We start from the raw sequence: 25,039 nt of genomic DNA, 5'->3' as shown, positions 1-25,039 counted from the left end.
GTGAATACCTTAGTTTGATGTAGGCTTTGATTTGTTTTAAACCTACTTTAATAAGGGAACTTAAATGCTTTAAACTTCCTTTTAGTCCATCACCCACCGGAGGTAGTGAAAAGGAAAGATTAATAGGGCAATGGAGGATGTGGATTTGTTTAGAAATAGTTCTTTGGAGAGAATCCAATGTGTGTTGTCTGGATATCAGCAGTTCACACAAATCAGTAGTGCCAGCTTGACCCGCTTGCAAGCACCATCCATGAATCGGCAGCAGCAGTTAGATCCAGAAGAAACCACGAGGCTCTGCCAATCAGCCACAGTTGGTGGGAGTGACAAGAAGCAGACAGAAAACCACCTACAGAAGTTGGTGACTTTGGTGGCATTTTTTTCTATGAAGTCATGACAAACAATGACTAGCAAAGAGTGGCAAGGTGGGCCAATGCCACACAGCAGCAGCTTAAAAACAAAACTGTCCTTTTCCCCTTATATCAGCTCCTGTGACCTGTTTGGGTATCATGAGCCACTAGATCTGCTAAGTGCTCAGTGTAAGTTAGTCTTAGAATTACAGAATATTGTAGCTCAATATAAGTGATTATACAGCAAACAGAAAGCAAAATATGAGGCACTATTTTACCTTAGTCTCTGAACTTTCTAGATACTATGACAACATGGTAATACTAAGCATAATATTACTTCAGAGGAGCCAAATCCCGGCTTGGACTCTGCTCAGAGACTCACTAAGCTGAGGCTGAGGTGCTCTAGGGCAGCAGCTCTCACCCAGGACTAGGGATTCTTTGAGATCACTGATTATGGGCAGAACTTACCTCCTTGAAGTTATGACTAATGTCTCCATGTTCCTGTTGGCTGTTGTCTCAAGAACTATTTACTTCCTAGAGACTTCCCCAGTTTCTTGCTATGTGGTCTCAGACAGGCAGTTCACGAGGGGTGGGGGGCGGATTTTCTTGCTTTCAGGGCTAGCTAGGGATGACCTCTTTGACTTCTGTAGAGCTTTTCAGTGGCCTTCCTAACTGGAGTAGGAACACCTAACGTAGTCCCCTCCCTTTGCCAAATACTATAACATAGCTACACCAAATCATTTCTACTCACATCACAGGGGCAGAATTATACAAGGGTGAGGATCCTGGCATCATTCTAGAAGTCTGTCTACCACAGGGCTCAACAAGTATATGAATGCTGTGCTTGCATGCAAGGATGTGCACCATGTATGTGTCTATTGGATCTCCTGGAACTGGGATTTTGGCGTTTTGTGAGCCAACATGTGGGGCCTGGGACATGAACGAGTTCTCTTAACCACTGAGCTATCTCTCTAACCACTATAGGACTTTTTTTAAAAAGTATTATTTATTTCATGTATGAGTACTCTGTCGCTGTCTTCAGACACACCACAAAAGGGCATCAGATCCCATTACAGATGGTTGTGAGCCACCATGTGGTGGGTGGAAACTGAACTCAGGACCCTAGAAAGAGCAGCCAGTGCTCTTAGCTGCTTAGCCATCCCTCCAGCCCTAGGTTTTTTTTTTTTTTTTTTTTTTTTGTTACTGTGGAGGGCTTACTTTGTGCTGAACCCACCGTAGCTGGAGTTGCTGTATTTGAACCACTACATTAGTCCAGAGAACACTAGAAATGTCAAGATTCTGGCCCAGTGGCTGAGTGGCTGGGTGCCCATGGACTAAGTTCCTCAGGTATAATGTAAGGACAATGTCTAAGGTCAGTGAGCTACAATATTCTATAATTAAAAGCTAACTCACACTGAGCACTTACAGATCTAGTGTCTCATAACAACTAAACAGTTCACAGAACTTCACAGGGATGATTTAAGGGAAAAGGCAGTTTTTTAAGTGAATCCATTCTGATGTTTGCTGAATCTGACAAAATATAAATCAGAATACAAAACCACACATTTAATACTTTGTATAAAATGATACTTTTTGCTTAGATATGTTCAGTTATGATTAAAATAAATTTTTCTAAGATTCAAAAATTTGACAGTTACTATTTACAATTAGTTGAGTTAACTGATGATAACTCAATGCTGTCCTCAACATTAAAAATCAATCCCATGATGACGTGCAGCTGAGTCTGCTTACACCGTCTGTAGGTTTAAGTCTCCTTTGTCTTTCTGAAGTGAAGCCTTTTTGGCTAGGACAATTATTCTATTCTACTTAACAAAAGTGAACGCTAATTTTAAACAGGTATTATTAAATTCCACTGAAATAGGCTGCATGCAGATGTGTTCATTAAAACATCCCTTTCTCAACTATGCACAGCTATTAACAATTCACATTCCACTTTAATGGTGTAAGAGCATTTACTCCATAACGTTAGGTTCCAGGGCTGCTTGGCAGCCTGACTGCAGAGCCTGCTTCCTATCAGGGTACTGTCCAGTGCAGGAGAGGTACATCCACGGTCGCAAAGGGGAAAGATAGACTCAACAAATAGACTTCTTCATTCCTACAGCTTCCCTCGCTCTACAATGTGTTCTCTTAGTTCACAGGATGCCTGTAAGTAAACGTCTCATCCGAGGACTTGCATCAATCAGAAGACATCAGTTTGTCTCCGGCACCTGCTGCTCAAGTTTCAGAAGCTGTGTTTCAAGCTTTGAGGTATTTACTCGGTGCTTCATCAGAAACTGGCCATTCAAATGGAAGACGGGGATGTCAAATTTATACCTTTCATACCAAGTAGAATTTTCTGGAAGTGTGATGTCCACCTCCTGTAAAATAAACTAAAACATGGATAGGTTAAAGCACTCCACTTCACGGACGTGGAGCTATGCTACAACTGCAGCGATATGCTGACCCCAACTGTTTGTTGGAGCCCACAGTGATTCAATGGCCTAAATTTACAAAGCCCGATTGGTTTCATTACACTGGACTCTACATTCTGGTTTTCATAGTTACACCTGCTCCATTCAGCAGCAGGGCTCTGCTCTGTTCCCGATGAAATAATGTGTCCCAGCTGGGACACTGCCTAGAAATCAAGACATAAGCGTCTAAGTGTAAGAATAGTCAAGCTACTATGGTTTGCTAAAGGAAAACACATCATGGGAGTTACAGAATAAGATAAAAGCAATGGGCCCAAAGTGAAAAGTTAGCAGGAACATCCTACCCGATAGTTCACTCTGAATCAGAGCAAGAACCAGTGAGAAAGGAGTCGAGCACTAATGAGCTCGTGGAAATTAGTACTAAGCTCTCTGAGGAATAGAGACAAACGCTAACTGAAAACCACTAAATCTTTTCTTAAAGAAAGGATCCAGGCAGACAGTTTATACAGGAAGCCGTATCTATCCCATCTGTAACGTGGAAATTACCCTGTTTTTATACGGCTGGAGCACTTCTTTAGCTTCATCACACAGTGGGCATGGGTCCTACAGGAAAAACAAAAGATGTCAAACCCAAAGGCAGGACTTTAGTATAACATCCCTCCTCCCCCATGCCAAAGGAAAGAAACCAGACACACATCAGAAGCCTGTTACACTTACTTTTAAAGGATAGTTTTCTATTAGATTAATTATAACCACAGAGTCTCATAAACAGCTACTATTCCATGATGGTTGGCTCTCTGCATTTTCAGCTGTTGCTTTTACTGTTTGATATCTGTGTGTGTACCTACTGGCATGTGCTTATGTGTGCATACTGCATGCTCCTTGTTTTTCACTCTCCTATCTACCTAGCTCTGCCTTTTCCTAAGTAAGGAGCACTTGGTGGCCTCATACCATTGACCTAAATGGTTTAAGTCTTTTCTGACCAGAGAGTACTGAACTTCATCAGCCTGTTTTTCCTACTTAGTCCACAGGAATAATTCTATCGGAGAACAGTGAAATAGTGACTGTTCTAGCCATAGAAAGAGAGAGGGAATTTTTTTTCTTCAATTCAGATGAGTGACTGTAGTACTTCACTGTGTTTTCTCTGTTTTAGTATTGCAGGTATCCACAGTGGACTAATGTTCTACCTGAGGCATAGGCCTCTCTGCTGTTTGTACTCTTCAACTGCCTTGTGGGAAAGGTGGGGGAGAACACAGATTGGCAGTTATTAAAGGTCTCTTAGTCACTGTGCCTGAGAGTCTAGCCACAGGTTCTCTCCTATGAGCTGAAAATAGATTCAACATTGCTGCTGCTCAGGTAAAAACTGCTTTTTAATATATTAGAAAGAGATAAGCTATCATGTAAAAAGACAGGCCTTTTCTTCAGCTTAACTCAGAGCATGTTGTGAAATAAAGACTTGGATACTTCTAGATCTTTTTGGCTAGATTCAGCTCATAAATTGCTATTAGTATCAACAATAAACAGACTATGGGTAGTTTGTTACTGTAGGGCTAAATTTTCATGCTAAAATTTTCGGAGAGTGTCAAAAGGTCAAGCTTTAAAGGAAAACCAAGCAGGACTGTACTAAGGGAAGGCACTTCTTTATAGTTTGTTTTTATGGCAGAGGCTAGAAGGGTGTTTTGATCTTAAGAATCAGGTTTGTGGCCCGGTCGCTGCCACCGCGGAGAGCCCGTGGGCAGAATCCCGCGAGCGAACTCGAGCCTCGGGGCCACAGGTAAGACTAACTTATCTGCTGCAAGTGACTTGCCTGGTGGAATCGGGACAACAGAGGCAGAATCCCTCTAGGACCAGGCACGTCCTGTGTTTACCGGAAGTCCCACACCCACGGATCCCGGCCCACAGCAGCTCTCTGCTCCCAGAACCCGTGGGAGAGATACCTTACCGCCTGGTCAGGTGGGCACTCCTGAGGCTGCAGAGCGGAAGAGACCACCAACACTGCCCACCCCTGCCCACATCCCTGACCCAAGAGGAAACTGTACAAGGCCTCTGGGTTCCTGTGGGGAGGGGCCCAGGAGCAGCAGGAGCCCTGCCTGAGACACCATGGATCCTGAAGGAAACAGACCGGGTAAACAGTTCTCTGCACCCAAATCCGTGGGGGAGAGCTAAACCTTCAGAGAGGCAGACACGCCTCTGAAACCAGAAGAGACTGTCTACACACATTGCTGATTCCAGAGGAAAACACGGAGGCCATCTGGAACCCTGGTGCACGGAGGCTCCCGGAAGAGGCGGCACAGATCTTCCCGGTCGCTGCCACCTTTATGAGAGAGCCCGTGGGCAGAACCCAGCGAGCGAACTCGAGCCTCGGGGCCACTGGTAAGACTAACTTATCTGCTGCAAGTGACTTGCCTGGTGAACTCAAGGCACAGGTCCACAGGAACAGCTGAAGACCTGTAGAAAGGAAAAACTACACGCCCAAAGCAGAACACTCTGTCCCATAACTGACTGAAAGAGAGAAAAACAGGTCTACAGCACTCCTGACACACAGGCCTATAGGACAGTTTAGCCACTGTCAGAAATAGCAGAACAAAGTAACACTAGAGATAATTTGATGGCGAGAGGCAAAGCGCAGGAACCCAAGCAACAGAAACCAAGACTACATGGCACCATCGAGCCCAATTCTCCCATCAAAACAAACATGGAATATCCAAACACACCAGAAAAGCAAGATCTAGATTCAAAATCATATTTGATCATGATGCTGGAGAACTTCAAGAAAGACATGATGAACTCCCTTAGAGAACAAGTAGAAGCCTACAGAGAGGAATCGCAAAAAATGCATGAAAGAATTCCAGGAAAACATAAATAAACAAGTAGAAGCCCATACAGAGGAGACACAAAAATCCCTGAAAGAATTAAAGGAAAACACAATCAAACAGTGGAAGGAATTAAAAATGGAAATAGAAGCAATCAAGAAAGAACACATGGAAACAACCCTGGATATAGAAAACCAAAAGAAGAGACAAGGAGCTGTAGATACAAGCTTTACCAACAGAATACAAGAGATGGAAGAGAGAATCTCAGGAGCAGAAGATTCCATAGAAATCATTGACTCAACTGTCAAAGATAATGTAAAGCGGAAAAAGCTACTGGTCCAAAACATACAGGAAATCCAGGACTCAATGAGAAGATCAAACCTAAGGATAATAGGTATAGAAGAGAGTGAAGACTCCCAGCTCAAAGGACCAGTACATATCTTCAACAAAATCATAGAAGAAAACTTCCCTAACCTAAAAAAAGAGATACCCATAGGCATACAAGAAGCCTACAGAACTCCAAATAGATTGGACCAGAAAAGAAACACCTCCCGTCACATAATAGTCAAAACACCAAACGCACAAAATAAGGAAAGAATATTAAAAGCAGTAAGGAAAAGGTCAAGTAACATATAAAGGCAGACCTATCAGAATCACACCAGACTTTTCGCCAGAAACTATGAAGGCCAGAAGATCCTGGACTGATGTCATACAGACCCTAAGAGAACACAAATGCCAGCCCAGGCTACTGTATCCTGCAAAACTCTCAATTAACATAGATGGAGAAACCAAGATATTCCATGACAAAACCAAATTTACACAATATCTTTCTACAAATCCAGCACTACAAAGGATAATAAATGGTAAAGCCCAACATAAGGAGGCAAGCTATACCCAAGAAGAGGCAAGAAAATAATCGTCTTGGCAACAAAACAAAGAGAAGAAAAGCACACAAACATAACACATCCACGTATGAATATAACAGGAAGCAATAATCACTATTCCTTAATATCTCTCAACATCAATGGCCTCAACTCCCCAATAAAAAGACATAGATTAACAAACTGGATACGCAACGAGGACCCTGCATTCTGCTGCCTACAGGAAACACACCTCAGAGACAAAGACAGACACTACCTCAGAGTGAAAGGCTGGAAAACAACTTTCCAGGCAAATGGTCGGAAGAAGCAAGCTGGAGTAGCCATTCTAATATCAAATAAAGTCAATTTTCAACTAAAAGTCATCAAAAAAGATAAGGAAGGACACTTTATATTTATCAAAGGAAAAATCCACCAAGATGAACTCTCAATCCTAAATATCTATGCCCCAAATACAAGGGCACCTACATACGTAAAAGAAACCTTACTAAAGCTCAAAACACACATTGCACCTCACACAATAATAGTAGGAGACTTCAACACCCCACTCTCATCAATGGACAGATCATGGAAACAGAAATTAAACAGAGACGTAGACAGACTAAGAGAAGTCATGAGCCAAATGGACTTAACGGATATTTATAGAACGTTCTACCCTAATGCAAAAGGATATACCTTCTTCTCAGCTCCTCATGGTACTTTCTCCAAAATTGACCATATAATTGGTCAAAAAAAGGGCCTCAACAGGTACAGAAAGATAGAAATAATCCCATGTGCTATCGGACCACCACGGCCTAAAGCTGGTCTTCAATAACAATAAGGGAAGAATGCCCACATATCACGTGAAATTGAACAATGCTCTACTCAATGATAACCTGGTCAAGGAAGAAATAAAGAAAAGAAATTAAAACTTTTTAGAATTTAATGAAAATGAAGGTACAACATACCCAAACTTATGGGACACGATGAAAGCTGTGCTAAGAGGAAAACTCATAGCGCTGAGTGCCTGCAGAAAGAAACAGGAAAGAGCATATGTCAGCAGCTTGACAGCACACCTAAAAGCTCTAGAACAAAAAGAAGCAAATACACCCAGGAGGAGTAGAAGGCAGGAAATAATCAAACTCAGAGCCGAAATCAACCAAGTAGAAACAAAAAGGACCATAGAAAGAATCAACAGAACCAAAAGTTGGTTCTTTGAGAAAATCAACAAGATAGATAAACCCTTAGCCAGACTAACGAGAGGACACAGAGAGTGTGTCCAAATCAACAAAATCAGAAATGAAAAGGGAGACATAACTACAGATTCAGAGGAAATTCAAAATATCATCAGATCTTACTATAAAGGCCTATACTCAACAAAACTTGAAAATCTGCAGGAAATGGACAATTTCCTAGACAGATACCAGGTACCGAAGTTAAATCAGGAACAGATAAACCAGTTAAACAACCCCATAACTCCTAAGGAAATAGAAGCAGTCATTAAAGGTCTCCCAACCAAAAAGAGCCCAGGTCCAGACGGGTTTAGTGCAGAATTCTATCAGACCTTCATAGAAGACCTCATACCAATATTATCCAAACTATTCCACAAAATTGAAACAGATAGAGCACTACCGAATTCCTTCTATGAAGCCACAATTACTCTTATACCTAAACCACACAAAGACCCAACAAAGAAAGAGAACTTCAGACCAATTTCCCTTATGAACATTGACGCAAAAATACTCAACAAAATTCTGGCAAACCAATCCAAGAGCACATCAAAACAATCATCCACCATGATCAAGTAGGCTTCATCCCAGGCATGCAGGGATGGTTTAATATCTGGAAAACCATCAACGTGATCCATTATATAAACAAACTGAAAGAACAAAACCACATGATCATTTCATTAGATGCTGAGAAAGCATTTGACAAAATTCAACACCCCTTCATGATAAAAGTCCTGGAAAGAATAGGAATCCAAGGCCCATACCTAAACATAGTAAAAGCCATATACAGCAAACCAGTGGCTAACATTAAACTAAATGGAGAGAAACTTGAAGCAATCCCACTAAAATCAGGGACTAGACAAGGCTGCCCACTCTCTCCCTACTTATTCAATATAGTTCTTGAAGTTCTAGCCAGAGCAATCAGACAACAAAAAGGAGGTCAAGGGATACAGATCGGAAAAGAAGAAGTCAAAATATCACTATTTGCAGATGATATGATAGTATATTTAAGTGATCCCAAAAGTTCCACCAGAGAACTACTAAAGCTGATAAACAACTTCAGCAAAGTGGCTGGGTATAAAGTTAACTCAAATAAATCAGTAGCCTTCCTCTACACAAAAGAGAAACAAGCCGAGAAAGAAATTAGGGAAACGACACCCTTCATAATAGACCCAAATAATATAAAAAGTACCTCGTGACTTTAACCAAGCAAGTAAAAGATTTGTACAACAAGAACTTCAAGACTCTGAAGAAAGAAATTGAAGAAGACCTCAGAAGATGGAAAGATCTCCCATGCTCATGGATTGGCAGGATTAATATAGTAAAAATGGCCATTCTGCCAAAAGCGATCTACAGATTCAATGCAATCCCCATCAAAATACCAATCCAATTCTTCAAAGAGTTAGACAGAACAATTTGCAAATTCATCTGGAATAACAAAAAACCCAGGATAGCTAAAACTATGCTCAACAATAAAAGGACTTCTGGGGGAATCACTATCCCTGAACTCAAGCAGTATTACAGAGCAATTGTGATAAAAACTGCATGGTATTGGTACAGAGACAGACAGATAGACCAATGGAATAGAATTGAAGACCCAGAAATGAACCCACACACCTATGGTCACTTGATTTTTGACAAAGGAGCCAAATCCACTCAATGGAAAAAAGATAGCATTTTCAGCAAATGGTGCTGGTTCAACTGGAGGTCAACATGTAGAAGAATGCAGATCGATCCATGCTTATCACCCTGTACAAAGCTTAAGTCCAAGTGGATCAAGGACCTCCACATCAAACCAGACACACTCAAACTAATAGAAGAAAAACTAGGGAAGCATCTGGAACACATGGGCACTGGAAAAAATTTCCTGAACAAAACACCAATGGCTTATGCTCTAAGATCAAGAATCGACAAATGGGATCTCATAAAACTACAAAGCTTCTGTAAGGCAAAGGACACTGTGGTCAGGACAAAAACGGCAACCAACAGATTGGGAAAAGATCTTTACCAATCCTACAACAGATAGAGGCCTTATATCCAAAATATACAAAGAACTCAAAAAGTTAGACCCAAGAGGGAGACAAATAACCCTATTAAAAAATGGGGTTCAGAGCTAAACAAAGAATTCACAGCTGAGGAATGCCGAATGGCTGAGAAACACCTAAAGAAATGTTCAACATCTTTAGTCATCAGGGAAATGCAAATCAAAACAACCCTGAGATTTCACCTCACACCAGTGAGAATGGCTAAGATCAAAAACTCAGGTGACAGCAAATGCTGGCGAGGATGCGGAGAAAGAGGAACACTCCTCCATTGTTGGTGGGGTTGCAGACTGGTACAACCATTCTGGAAATCAGTCTGGAGGTTTCTCAGAAAATTGGACATTGAACTGCCTGAGGATCCAGCTATACCTCTCTTGGGCATATACCCAAAAGATGCCCCAACATATAAAAAAGACACGTGCTCCACTATGTTCATCGCAGCCTTATTTATAATAGCCAGAAGCTGGAAAGAACCCAGATGCCCTTCAACAGAGGAATGGATACAGAAAATGTGGTACATCTACACAATGGAATATTACTCAGCTATCAAAAACAACGACTTTATGAAATTCGTAGGCAAATGGTTGGAACTGGAAAATATCATTCTGAGTGAGCTAACCCAATCACAGAAAGACATACATGGTATGCACTCACTGATAAGTGGCTATTAGCCCAAATGCTTGAATTACCCTAGTGGCCTAGAACAAATGAAACTCAAGACGGATGATCAAAATGTGAAGGCTTCACTCCTTCTTTAAAAGGGGAACAAGAATACCCTTGGCAGGGAAGAGAGAGGCAAAGATTAAAACAGAGACTGAAGGAACACCCATTCAGAGCCTGCCCCACATGTGGCCCATACATATAGAGCCACCCAATTAGACAAGATGGATGAAGCAAAGAAGTGCAGACCGACAGGAGCCGGATGTAGATCGAACCTGAGAGACACAGCCAGAATACAGCAAATACAGAGGCGAATGCCAGCAGCAAACCACTGAACTGAGAACGGGACCCCCGTTGAAGGAATCAGAGAATGAACTGGAAGAGCTTGAAGGGGCTTGAGACTCCATATGTACAACAATGCCAAGCAACCAGAGCTTCCAGGGACTAAGCCACTACCTAAAGATTATACATGGACTGACCCTGGACTCTGACCTCATAGGTAGCAATGAATATCCTAGTAAGAGCACCAGTGGAAGGAGAAGCCCTGGGTCCTGCTAAGACTGAACCCCCCAGTGAACTAGACTGTTGGGGGGGAGGCGGCAATGGGGGAGGGGGGGGGAACACCCCATAAGGAAGGGGGGAGGGAAGGGATGTTTGCCAAATGTACATAAGAAATACTCAAGTTAATAAAAAAAAAAAAAAAAAAAAAAAAAAAAAAAAGAATCAGGTTTGTGGAAGTTTGTACAAATTAATAATGCAAATATGTCAGTGTGTGTCTTTGAAGAGACTCATCACACTTTGGAAGGGATAAGTAAGGTCAGGATGCCTTTCCGAGGACCCTCTGTGGCACTTCTTATTCACTGTGTCCTTGGACTGTGCACTAACACACACCTTCCCTTTCTTGTAACGAGAATGCCATAGTTCCATTCCATAGGAACTACTCTGGACATGTGGTTAATTCCATCTGTAAGCAAGAAAGGTGGGGCACTTGACGCAGGTCAAACCATCAGGGCATCCTATCTCTTTTGCCTATTATTGGCTCAGGGGTGTGCCAATCAAGAAGAGCCAATATGAAGATGGATTTAATCCAGAAGATACAATGCTGAAGCTACTAATAACCTCCTTTTCTGAATCAAGCACCCCTTGGAACCAAAGACCAAAACTACACAGAAAATCTCTTGCTTTAAACTCAGTCTGAAAAGTGCACTCCACTACTTGTCATAGAAAAAAGACAAATTCTTGACTTTTCTACTTCTTTCTTTGGATGCCTGTTACTCATATCTTACTATATACTTGGCAGGGTTAGAGATACATACTAAGAATGAATGGGAGATTGGATTTTGTTTGCTTGATTATTTTCTGGAAATGTTCTTGGCTATTTCATCTACTCTTGGAACCAAAAAAGTGGATGGCAGTCACAGGACAAGTAAGTTCAGCTAACTTCATGGGGCTGTTATCTCAGATAATGGAACATTTTTGGTTCTATAATTTCCAATAGTACAATGTATATTGATGATATAAAAAGAAATTTAGATGAAAACATTATTATTTCTCAACAAGAAGTTCCTTTTTTAAAAATTAGTTTAACTTCACACTTGGAGCTGTGGCCTTCAGATAAGGTCTTGCTATGTAGCCCTGGCTGGCTTGATACTGGCTATGTGGCCTAGACTGGTATTGAACATGTAACAATCCTCCTGCCTCACTCTGACTGCTGGAGGACACAGGTGTCCATCACAACTGGCAGGATTTAAATGACTAATGACTAAAATCTAAAAAATTTTCAAAAAAGACTTTTTGTTTGAATTGCTGTGTTAAAAAAGTAACTTCTGTTTCTTGTTCCTTCTTCATGTTCTTCTTCATGTTCCTTTTTGATTATAAATATCACAAATTGATGTTAATTAGCAAAAACAGATATTACTGATGCTTGTATTCCAAAATTACAGGTGAGAACTCTTAAAAAACTTAAACCCAGCCTGGAAAGAGATGGTTCAGTGATTAAAGCACTTGCAGTGCAAGCCTGGGGATTGGGGTTCAGGTCCTTAGGATCCCTGTAAATGCTTGTGGTTGTGGTGGCTTGCGAGAAGTCCAGGGCTTGTAAGGCAGAGTCAACTGAGAGACCTTGCTTCAGTGAATAAGGTGGAGAAATACTGAGGGAAGATTCCTGATAACAACCTCAGGTGCGTGCGCACACGCGCACGCGTGCACACACACAGCTTAACAGTAGTGCCAGGGATAAGAAAACAAGTACAATCAGTCTTCATTATTCACTCTTATTTGGACTTTGCTTATGTGATAGTTTGCAACCCCCTCCCCCCAAACAATACTGGAACCATTTTTACAGACAGACATGAACATGCTATGCACAAAGCTACAAAAAGTTTGAGTTGCAAGTTGACCTTACATTTCTAAAGTAAGGACCGATGAGGAAATGCTTGCCCCCTTGTTTAAGCGCCCATAGTATAAACATAAGTTAGTATTCTCATAAATACTTCCATGGGTGCTGCTTCTCATGGATATACACAACCTTCTCTCCCAACAATGACAATATTTTATTTTTAAGTTGTAATTTTGCTTTTCTATCAGTACCTTTGTGAATAAGGTCAGCACAGGCAGAGCCGTGTTAGAGGCAGAGAGATTTCTCAAGAGTCCAAAGGAGGATTTGGCAATCTGCAGGCTATTTCCTTGAAACCAGAGCATTTTAATTCTGCCAAAAGAAAAATAAGCCAATAAACTTAATGCACCATTGGCTCTGCTCTTTAGAATACAAGCAGTAACTTGCAAGCTTGTGATTGAATCTGAAAGTTTCAGAATTGTATCTCGGAGTCCAGAAGTTTCAGATAGGCCCAGATGTTTGGCACGTGTCCATAATAAATTCACTGTACTCCAAGCAAAACAGAATTTAGAATTAAGAAGCAAAACAAAACAAAAAAACCCCAACAACAATAAAAAAAAAAAAAACAAACCCTATTAGACTTGTACCTAATCACTTGGTTTCTGGAAGCAAATTTCATGAGTTTGTTAATTTGAATATGACATTTACTTCCAGCTGCAGATGGTAGCATCCTGATGACTCCTTCTTATCAGTGGAGGGGTCCTGCGATGGCTTAGTCCAAGGACGGTTGGTTCACTCTTACGGCAAGCACCCAGCCCACCCAGCCCTTCCATGGTAAAAGAAGTAGCAAGTAAATGGTGCACCCGAAAGAGCAAGCCACCTCCAAGGAGATCTCCATCCTACACTGAGAGAGAGAGAGAGAGAGAGAGAGAGAGAGAGAGAGAGAGAGGAGAGAGAGAGAGAAAGAGAGAGAAGAAAGGAAGAAAGGAAAGAGGGGGAGGGAGGGAGGGAAGGAGGGAGGGAGGGGCACAGAGCTGCAGGTAGAGAAACTAAGAGAGAATTGGTCTGAGTTAACTTGTCAGGAAAAAAGTCTGCTGACACCTTAAGAAGTGTTTTAAAGGAGAGTGCCATGATTTTCAAAAGCTTCATACACAAACACACTGGTGTTTTTATTGTAGAGATTCCAGAAGAACAGTTTAATAGCGGCATGTCAAACATTGGGCTTTGAAGCTCCCTCATTCTGCTACTTTGACACCCTATTATTCCTAGTTATTCCACAGCTTCGGCTTCGGAGCTCAATCTATAAATGTTACAATTTCGCTTCTAAAACACACATGTATAGCTCTATCTTTCCCACTTACCACTATTTCCAAGATGAACTTCCCTGGGATCATATTTCTTAATTTCACTTTACCTCTCCAACTCTAGCTTGTGACAAGTGACAAGTGACAGCTGTGACAACTCTCTGTCTAATCCTTGAACACCCAGAGCTCTTTCCCACCAGTAGCACGGCACTTGCTCTCTTTCTCCATAGGAAGTATACATAGTTTCTCCTTATTTTGCTCTAGGACTCAAATCACCTCCTTGAAAAGTCTACTGATCACCTCACCAATGCTGGCCAGCCTATAACTCCCCATCCTCACATTCGTAATATTTTTGTGAATCAACCTAATGCATAATTTTATTATATGTGTTTCCATTTTAGGATGTCCCTTACTACTTACAATTTATGTCCTTTCTACTACAGTAGAGCTCTATAAGAACAGGTATTGGTCACACCGGTATTCCTCAGTTAACACAATCAATGTGCACATAATAGGTACTTAAATATTTGCTTGAGGGCTGAAATACTAGAGTGAGTTTTTCCCTCCTACTGTAATCTCTCCTCTGCTCAATTACGCAGTGTGGACAGAAGTCATTCTTTAGGCTTCCCTCTAAACTAAAGGTTACTGCTCTTCAGGGTGCCTATTGACTCCGGACTGAAGCACTGCAGTTGGTACTGCCACCACTTCAAATCTCCTGTGCCCTACTTCACAGAGCAGAGGATGACTTTATTACGTTCAACTCTCCCTGGCTACTAGGCCTCTCAGTGCAAATTAGCCTTAAACTTATTTCAGAACAAACGATAGGGCTTTAGAAAAGACTACCAACCCATATCAGACTACAATAAAGACCACAGGACAAAAAGCTCAGCCACTGGTCCATGAAAGCAATGCTCTTTCCTTTACTCATGAGCCCCTACCCTTCCACTTCTACCCAGATTTCCCTGCTAACTAACAGACCTGCAGGAATCTGCTATTTAGAATCACTTTGGAGAGTGAATGTAAGCAATGCCACTATGTTCTACGAGACTCTCAACTAAGTGTTAAGTCTTAGCATCCACATTTTCTATGAATTCGGTGAATGTAGTTGAAAATACAGCTTTGACTACACAGGACATAAATCAGGGAGGAACTGCATGTTAAAGGTAAAGATTTGATCTATTAGCCCATTTCTAAGCACAGGCAATTGACCTGGTATTTAATGGGTAGGTAGACATTTCTGAATCATTAGATTTGGAAGGACTCTGTGGTACCAGTGGCACTTTCTTGTAGAATAACACGGTATTAAAGAAATTGTACTATATGGAGGAGCTGTAAATGAAAAGAAAGTGGCTTTATAAATGGTGGAGATATGTCCTTGGATGGAAAGTGCGGCCTTCTATGGCAGTGCACCAAGACTGTAGCCTGCTTTGTGAACTGCAGCTACTTGCTTTTGGTGGAGGGAAAGAAGATTTATTGATGTTTGGCTGGCAAGGAAAGGAAAACTTATTACTAGCTGACTTGAGACAGAGGTGTTAAGGCTTTAAAAAAAATTCACATCCACAATGGAAACCAGCTTTAGTATTTCCAAAATGACAAAACACAGCATGTGGTCTTGGCTGCAGCCAAGACAAATAAAGCCTGTCATAGTAAACAGAGCTGCCTGCATTCCAGATTGGGGGGATATTGTTCGATAACCAGAGAGGCAGGCGGGGTCTTCAGAGATGCTGCAGCCACTCAGCTTACCACTACCGCTGTTCTCGCCTCTCCACTGCTACTTTCTCACGCACTTTTAATGACTTAAACCTGGCATGTTTATTTCCCGAGCAAGGCATCAAGGCTGTGCAGTTTTATGACCTGCATATTTTTAGTGGCCTATGGTGTATGCATTTTTACTATATTGTTCAATTAACTTATTTCTTTCATAGTAGTGTATTATAAATTTATATTAGAGTCTGATGTAAAGAAAAGGCTCCTTATTCTTTACTTAGATATTAAACCTAAAATTTCTTAATTCTTGAAGTTCACTTATGGCTGTAAAAATTAAATGAAAAAATGATACACTCCAATGGGAACACTTTAAAGCTCTTCTGAGATCATTTTACTAACTCTGTAAACCCCAATGCCATTGCTGTCAAAGTCACATTCACCAAATTATGCCTTCTTGAAGTAAAATCTTTATATGGGCTACTCTATCAATGTGACATTTTCATTAGTTCGATTATTTTTGAACCATATCTTAGTACTATAAAAAAAATTCTGAACAGTGGCCTCTGCCTATTAGCTCCTAATTGTGAGTTGACAAAACTTCCTCCCCAATTCTCTGTACTGAAACTGAACCTAGAGACTCACAAATGCTGGGCAAAAGCTAATTTAAGAGTTTCACTAAATAGTTCGGGCTGGCCGTCCACTCACTCTGTAGTCCACGCTGGCCTTGGACCTGCACTCCTCCTGTCCTGGCCTTCTGAGCAGCTGAGATTAAAAACTTGTATGGTTAGCCCTTACTGACAGCATTGTTTTAAAATTATGTCACATTAGTCATGAAATAAGTGTTCCTATTGTACAGACAGACAGTTTTATCCTTTGTATTTTGTTATGTGTCTCTGTGACAGGAACACAAAGAACTGAGCTCATAATATCAAAGAAGCACAATTGGGTCACCTTTGTCACAGACTGGAAGAAAGTAAAAAAAAAAAAAAAAAGCATAAAACTGGATTTAGAATGTGCTTAGAGAAAATTCTGAAGCCTAACAATAAAGATGGTGACTCCTGCTGTTTCAAGTCCAGTGCTACTCAGAGGCTCAGATCCCCTAAAAGAGAAAGGGAAACTGGCCTTGCAACACTACTGAGGCAGACTTCATTGGTCTTCATGGCAGAATCAAATACAACAAGGGGGAGGACTGATCGAACCAATTCAGCCTTCCTTGAAGCAAGAGAGAGAAGAAACTTAACCTTCTAGCATTTTCCCGAGAAGCACTGAAGGGCACACCATGAAAGCACCTGATTATAGTACAGGAAGATGCTATGGTTGTTTGAGCCTTTATTAAGGATTATTCATTTCAGCATGACGAACGGCCCAGGCTATGGCTGCACATCACTTAGGTAGGGCTCCTGGATCTTTCAAACACAGTATGTATCTGATTAGGGAAACAACATTGTTCTCGCTTGGGTAGAGAAACTGACCTTCACTGACCAGAATTTTATTCATACAAAGAGTCCTCGGGCACACCAAAGCTCCAAGCTCACATAATCATTCATCAGCAAGCTGCAGTGTTAGTTCATGTGCAAAATCAAGAACTCTATATAAGCCTAGGTACCGCCTTGGTTATTAACAGATAATGTTGGCGCTTCTGCACAAGACTATAATGTAAATTTAATGCTGAGCTGACATTAACCAAATACTATTATCATATCTCTTGCTGAACCTATGTTCTATAAAGAGAGCTAGCTCAAGGCTTCCGTTTACTCATTTGTGCCATGTGAGAAGTTAAATGCTCCACTTCACATGCATTACCATCTAGGTATAGCATTTCTATTTTTACCCAAATGAAAAGAAACACACACCTCTTTTTGGGAACAAGCCCCCCATTTCAGGATACTGAAAGTTATGTAATCAGATGAGGTTGCTGAGGTGATGACTCAGGTCACTGGGTTCTACCTGACCTTGGGACATAGGGATAAATGATGCCCCCTGGCACTCCTCTTTGAGTTTGCAACCTGCTGTATGTGAACCGCACTCCCTTCTGAATAAATCGGAATCTAACTTAATCTTGGGTATAAGAACAGGAGAGCTATGGCAGGGCACTTGTGCAGCTGAAGTGACAAGGAATGGCACCACTGTATGGACAGGGACAAAACCTAAACTTCTCAGTAAGCAGGTACTCAGAGGCATCGATTCCGAGGGGTGCAGGAAGTGAGGCCTCAATCTACTATGAAGGTGGACTCTCAGGTGCTGTTCCAGTGCTTCAGCCCCACAGCCTGGGGACAGGCAGGATGCTAAGGCAAGGATCCTGCCACCTACTCGTGGGCCGCTGTACACAACACACTGCTCAGTTTCACTCTAACTATGCGGTTTCCGGTGAGTTTGGGGCTTCATCTTTGATATGATTGTGCCATGTGAACAATACACATTCACTCAAGGCTTCCTTGGCTCCCCTCAGACCATGGAAGAGAGATCCAGATAGCTCTGTTTCGAGTCCTTTGGTACCACGTTCAGTTGCATTTCCACCATAATCAGTCTGCAAGAACATTTTGAAAATGTTCTTTGACTGTTTGAAGTTCAGAACTTGTCTATACAGTAAGTTGCAACTTTATTAAAATAATAATTTACATACCTACGTCCCTTCTAATTCTCAGTAAAATGAAGCCATTATATTTTCCTTCATCTATCCTGGTGGTTGGTTTATTTCTTTCCAAATAAAGCTCACATCAACTTCATACACGATATACAAGCATAAAGAATTCTAGATGGAGTTTATGGATTCAGAAGGGTGATTATTAATTGAGGTAAAAGTTATATCATGCTTTATAGTATTAGCAAACTAATGACCATTTACTCATTAGTTCCACAGTGATGAGGAAATAAACAGTTCAAAGCAAGTAAGAGATGATCCTCATTGATGAAGAGCTAAAAGTATGATCAGAATATTAACATGCACAGACAGGTAAACAAGGGAGACAGGAGGTATAACAACAGGGGCATAGCAAATGCTTCAAGAGAAAGGGAAGGATGAGTACCGTGGGCTAAAGTGGGCTAAAGTGGGGAATAGTGTCACAAAAGGATTTTAAATCACTTAGTGTTTATGGACATGTAAACAAAATAGGAAGCACTCCAAAGTTTGGGTTGAATACTTGACACAAATTTTGGGGAAAATGTAAATTGAGCAAAGAGATGAAGACTAGTGGAAATAAGCGGGGAAGTTCCACGATGGGACTTCAGAGAACTTTTAATAGTTGTCAAGCCAAGCGTGATTTGTCATGTACATCTTCGAAACCACTGATAGGTTTGAATGATTTATTTCCAATATTTTGGAAGATTAACTTGTTAGTAGTTAGAGCATCATTGAGACTCAAGTGGGCAGTGACATATATAGGTTTGGTACTCATGTGAATAGCCAGAGCTAGTGATAAAAATTAGTTTTTGTTGGTGTAAAGATTGTATCTGCAGCTATGTAACTAGAGATGATCTCAGGACAGAAAAGGAGGGCTCAACATAGATCTTTGCAGCAATGCAACTTGTAGTGATTGGGTAGAGAGAAACCAGGACAAGCAGCACAACCACAGGAAAGAGGAAAGCCAGAAAGTACGTCACCACAGAGGTGGGGGTGGGTGGGGGTGGTAGTGGAGGGGGTTCCAGAATGAGGGAGCAGTCCACCACCCAGCAGTGATGTGGGCTTGTCTAGAATGGGACAGTGGAACACCACACAAACCGGAAGCTATGTGTCTAACGCTGCTCCAGAGGCACTAACCCTATAACTAATGTGCTACTGAACCACAAGCATGACTGGCTGCTGCCTAACTGAACAAGTTAAACGATATTTTGGGTCTGGACAGAGATAGCTGATGGGAGGAAAAGAGTGGAGATTAAAGTTGACTATCTTAAAGTGACTACTTAAAGGGGACAGTACATTTAAAAAGCTGTATAAGTCAAAACAATATAGAATCAAAGCTTAATTATTGGTTATGAAATAATTCTAAGAGGCATTTTATAAATAATGACTTTTTTCCCTGAAACTTTGTTTTTATTGCCCCAGCAGAAAACTTAACATCCTTATCAACAGGTGTTTCAGAAGTGAGAAACTGCAGGACTGAAAAAATACTTCAGATACAGCTGACCATTTTTCAGACTGTGAACACTACTTATGAGACTGGACAGCAAACACCCTGACATGAGGTCATGGCTTAACTCACTCAGAAACTTTCAGAAAATTACAAGCCAGGACACCCAATCTGAGCTTTTCAAAAATAATTTTTTTATTTACAGGTTTTAAACAAAGGACAATCCCCTTCTAGTGGCCCTTTCTCTGCTGTTCTCATTTTATGGGTAGAAAAAGTAGTCGTTACTATAATGTTAATGATTTCCTCAAGCTGTGTCTATCAGAACAGAAGCCCACTAAGGAAAGTGTTAAGTTGACATTATTAATCACCTTATCAAGTAGATCTGAATAAATTTGCTGGAGAGATCAAAATACTTTTAAATAAACACAGTTCACACTCAAACTTATCAATCAGGGAAATTAAGCATAAGCAGGGTAATTGCTCATTTACAGCTATGACTCTGTCTTCATATAGAGTTTACATAAGGATGCTGTATTTGAGGTCAATGCTAGCAGCAAACCACTGAAGTGAGAACAGGACCCCTTGGGGTAGAGGAAGGACTGAAAGAGTTGAAGGAGTTTGCAACCCCATAAGAACAACAATGCCAACCAACCAGAGCTTCCAGGGACTAAACCACTACCCAAAGACTATACATGGACTGACCCAGGGCTTCAACCTCATAGGTAGCAAAGAATAGCCTTGTTGGGGCACCAGTGGAAGGAGAAGCCCCTTGGTCCTGCCAAGGTTGGACCCCCAAGTGCAGGGAATATGGGGGTGGCAGTGTAAGGGGGATGTGTGGGGGGAATACTCATATGAGGGAGGGGGGGTGGGAGTGGGAGGGGGAGGGGGAGGGGAGGGATGGGGGCTTATGGACAGGAAACCGGGAAGGGGAATAACATTTGAAATGTAAGTAAAGAAATATATCTAATAATTTTTTTTAAAAAAAGGAATGCTGTGTTTGAATTCCCTGGATTATTTTTTTAACTTTAATATTCATTCATTCATTCATTCATTCATTCATTCACTCATTCATTCATTTATTGGTGAGGATTTCACAAAGATAGATCCCAAAGAGAAATACAACTGCCACTAACATGTTCTAAGGCACAGGAAAACTCATCTCTTTGAGCCTTAGTTTTGCCAACTGTGAAATGGAAATTCTACTACTTGTCTTGACCTCTCATTTTCCAGAGACTCAAGAGAAGCATGTTCACAGGTTTTAGGTCTCAAACGTCCTTGTGATCCAAGAAAGAGCAATCCCACCGTGAAGCAAGCAGGGGACTGGCCCATGCCTGCACAGGGCTTTGAACAAATTCCTATCTTTGGAAGCTGACAATCTGCTGCCCTTTGGAGAGGACCAGAATTCCTTGTGAATCCATGCATGGTGTAACTACACTTGCTTACTGTCAATCATTTCCTCTCTTTACTCACAACTCGGAAGCAGTGGTTTCTGAAACCACCGCACTGGGAAGTGGGAGCTGACCCCAGAGTGGTCTGGCATTCAGCTGGGAACTGTTTAATCACAGGAGTTAAACGTACTGTTAGACATACTTAAAATGTTATGTTAAATGACATATCCTATTCATCTCGGCAGTCTTCCCCTCATGCAGAAGCACCGCTGCCTTTGCCTTGACCTGTGGTAAGTGCGGGCAAGTGTTTTAGAATCTTTAGAACTTACCAGTTACTCCTTCCAGATCATTACTTCAGAGGAGTCTACTTCAGAATGGGACTGGTGCATGTGACAGTGTCAAGAAAAGGTTTCTAAGAAAACATCTAGCTAAAAAAACAAAACCAGTGCTAATCAAGAAAAGTCATGCACTCCACAGAATGTACCCCATAGTGTCTAGGAGTAGTCCAGAGGGAATTCTGGACCAATTATCACAATGGGGTCTGCACGTGCTGACTTCCTCCTTCTAGTCTTCATCCCAAAGATGCTGACCCAGCAACTGGCCTAGAGCCAGAGCAGCACAGTCCAATTCAGAGTGTGCAACAATGTTCAGTTCAGTTATGACATAATGGCTGCAAACCCATTTCTGAAAGCACAAAAACCTAAATAATGTGGTTAGCTTATATTAGACAGAAGGGTTTAACAGAGTTTAAAAACCAATTTGAAAATTCCATCCTCCCATAAAGATAACATTAAGACTGAGGGCAAAACCATCCAGTTCAAGGAATGGGAACAAAGTGCATAAAGAATTATGCAGACTCTTTCTGACATTTATCCTCCTTACCCAACATGACCTTGTTCCTCTGATATTTAATACTGACTCAGAAAGAAGACAGTTTCATTAAAACATTTTAATCACATTACGCTAACATAGTAATATCAGTTTCATTGCTAAAAACAAGTTTGCAATTCAAAATGTCTTCCATTTATCACTAATATTCTATTCATTTCCAATTTATCTGACCACACAAGACCTGCAAGGTATTTTGTTGCAAATCCAATAATTCATTAGTCTTTCACTATCGCTAAGTCATAAGCCTGCCTGTACAACAAAGAGTCTAATTTGAACACTGAGCACTGTCCACTTTAGGCCCTGGCAGTTCTAAGCTGTGGAAGATTCTACACTCTTCTGAGTCTTCTTCTGTTCTTCCACAACTACTAGTAGAATATTTTGATACCTTGGAACTGAAAAGGGACCTTAGATATGGAAACCATGCTTAATTCTTTTGTACAATATTTTGTTTATTCCTATTTTTTCCTTAAACAAGGGCATATGCTTATATGTTTTGTTTCAGGCTATTTTAAGGTCCATAAGAAAAAAGGAGTAAGTTTCAGACAGAAAATTCCTAGTATAAAAAAAGTTCTAATCTTTAAGTCTAACAAGATTCCCATTAGTTTCTATTTTAACATGAAGACCTTTCTCCATGTGTATATTTCAGATGGCCTCAGCTGACTTTCTATAAAGTAATATAATAGTTTCTTTCTCCTAGCTTAGCAAAAACATATATAAGAGGAAAAAAATAAAATAACTCAATGTCATGTCCTTCTCTCCTGACTGAACTAAAATCCATTTTCCTATTATTTTGTTATTTATATGAGAAAGTACTGGAACAATCAGAGGAAGTTTATATTTATAGCTGTAACACTCTGGCTTTAGATGCAGTCAAGTTCACAGACTGCAGCAGTAGTAGCCCTTCACTCTGTGTGTGTGTGTGTGTGTGTGTGTGTGTGTGTGTGTGTGTGTGTAATACAATAATACAATAAATGTAATTTATATATAAGCTCTGAACGTTGAACTCCATCACAATGTTGTAAAAGAAAGAAAAGAAAAAACAAACACAAAAAACTGTGAATTTTCTTTTCTTTCTTTCTTTTTTTTTTTTTTTTTTTAGCAATTTAGTTTAGATCAGTAACATGACAGGTCCTTGAGACAGGATCTTGACATAGGATCAAACCAAGATGCTGGTGGCCTGGTAAGTTAGTAATCAGGTTACCTTTGTAACTAATTCTTCAAATATTTGTGGAACAGATATTTGGGTGAAGGGCTGAGCACGGTAAGTCTGGAAGGAGAGTAGACATAAGGAGCTGCCGGGCCCAGCAGCCTGCGTATCCCACTCAGCAAATGCTCTACACTTCCCAGGTAGATCTGCTTAGGGGGCAGTTTGGCGACACTCTGTGGATGTCCAACTAAACCCTTCCCTGGTTCAAGCTGCTAATGAACACATTACTTCTAACCACACTCCCTGGAAGGTGACTTTTGTTTTTATTCTTTTCTCTCTGCTGCTTTCCCAGAGATGTTTTCATGTTCTCTACAGGTGCAGACTTCCCCTGAGGGACACTGCCTTTTCGTGTCCATGGCATGAACTGAGTGTATACAGTGTGTCAGGTACTAGAAACATAAAAGTGATTATGACACTGTCCCTGCCCTTAGGGAACTTGGGGCAGAGGGAAGATTCACAACACAATGGCATAGTGAGGAAGACTGAGAAGTAAAGTAGCCATTACTGCTGATGCTATGATGTTATGTGCTGGATACGTTGAGCAGGTTCAAGTGTCAGAAGCTCCACCTCCAATACGGCAATGCTGAGGTAACAGAACCTTTAAGAAGTAGAGCCTAGAAGATATCTGATCATGGGAAACTATGGCAAATAAAAGGGAAGGGGAGTTAATATTGCTTCTTTCTGAACATGGTAGGTTCCCTTCCTAGTTTCCTAGTGTGATGGCCATAGGCAGGGGACCCTTGCCAAGACTTTTGCATCCATGTATTGACATTTTGCAGCGTCTAGAATCATGAGCTGAAGACTGATACTTTCTAAATACAGCAGATATTTTAAATTCTGCTTACATCTCTGGGAAGTTAGCTCTTGAATAAGAAATAGAATGAAAAGAGAGTCCAGTCTTTGTGCTTCCTGATCCCAGTGCCTACCAGCACAGGAATAGGGTTCGGGAGGTACAATCATATGCCTATGGGAATTAGCCACAGATTTTCACTTTACATATTTTCCCCGAATAACTTTTTTCCTGGAACTTGCTAGCTATACAAAGGGAAGAGATAATAGAAGCTCATTCAGTCCTGCTACTTGTAGAGCCACACGTACCTGATCCAGAGGGTATCCCCCTTCGAAATAATTGCGAACAGGAATAAAATTTCATCCAGGAACTATTCCATCTGGCTTTTGGTTTCCTCTGATGTATATCCCTTGAATAAAACAGTGCAAAAAAACCCCTAGATTTTCAATAAGAAACATAAAACTCCTCACCACTTCACACCACATCACCTCAATGTCTTACTGTGTTTGAAATCCCAAGTACAAGCACTTGTAACTAAATATATTGGTCAGCTAGAATATATACAAGATATGAAATACAAAAACTTTAATTAAAACAAACTTATTTGAAGGGATCTCTCCACAGTGCCTCTGGGTACAGTGTTCCTGTGAGTACAATACAGCCAACCAATTGGAACAAAATAGAAACACAGCCCAATAAATTCTCCAAGTTGGAAAAATATTCATTTGTATTACTTACCTGCCAATAGTCTGTCTAAATAAAACTACAGAGCTGCATATTCCTCTAGCAAGAGACAAACATTATTGATCCTTTTCTGGCAGGTAGCGTCAAGTGGTCCAGAGCAAACAGAATATTTGGGGGCCTGTTTAAAGTAACCCAGAGATTTTAATTTCACAACTGGGCCTTTCTGGTCCCAGGCAATTCTTCAGTAAAGCAGGACCCAGGATTAGGTTTCAACATCTCGAATAGAACCATG

At 40.9% G+C, this 25,039-nt stretch overlaps 2 protein-coding genes across 2 annotated transcripts in view; both read right to left on the bottom strand.

Moving 5' to 3' along the window:
• Positions 1-13,043, bottom strand: part of Marchf3 (membrane associated ring-CH-type finger 3) — a 188,899-nt gene extending 175,856 nt beyond the window's left edge. Inside the window, exon 1 of the mRNA XM_032885970.1 lies at positions 12,964-13,043. The gene's annotated coding sequence lies outside the window, so the exon portion shown is untranslated. The remainder of the gene's footprint in view (positions 1-12,963) is intronic.
• C15H5orf63 (chromosome 15 C5orf63 homolog) lies at positions 1,918-24,910 on the bottom strand. Its single transcript, XM_032885973.1, has 5 exons — positions 24,802-24,910; positions 24,372-24,472; positions 12,964-13,081; positions 3,323-3,379; positions 1,918-2,737 (listed from the first exon to the last, which is right to left on the bottom strand). The coding sequence occupies exons 3-5, from the start codon at positions 13,072-13,074 to the stop codon at positions 2,558-2,560; spliced, it is 348 nt and encodes a 115-aa protein (XP_032741864.1). The 5' UTR covers positions 13,075-13,081; positions 24,372-24,472; positions 24,802-24,910; the 3' UTR covers positions 1,918-2,557.
• Between the last annotated feature and the right edge of the window lie 129 nt (positions 24,911-25,039).

Source organism: Rattus rattus, chromosome 15 (genome assembly GCF_011064425.1).
Source record: "Rattus rattus isolate New Zealand chromosome 15, Rrattus_CSIRO_v1, whole genome shotgun sequence".
Taxonomy (NCBI): Eukaryota; Metazoa; Chordata; class Mammalia; order Rodentia; family Muridae; genus Rattus; species Rattus rattus.
This window is presented reverse-complemented; position numbering and strand designations above follow the sequence as displayed.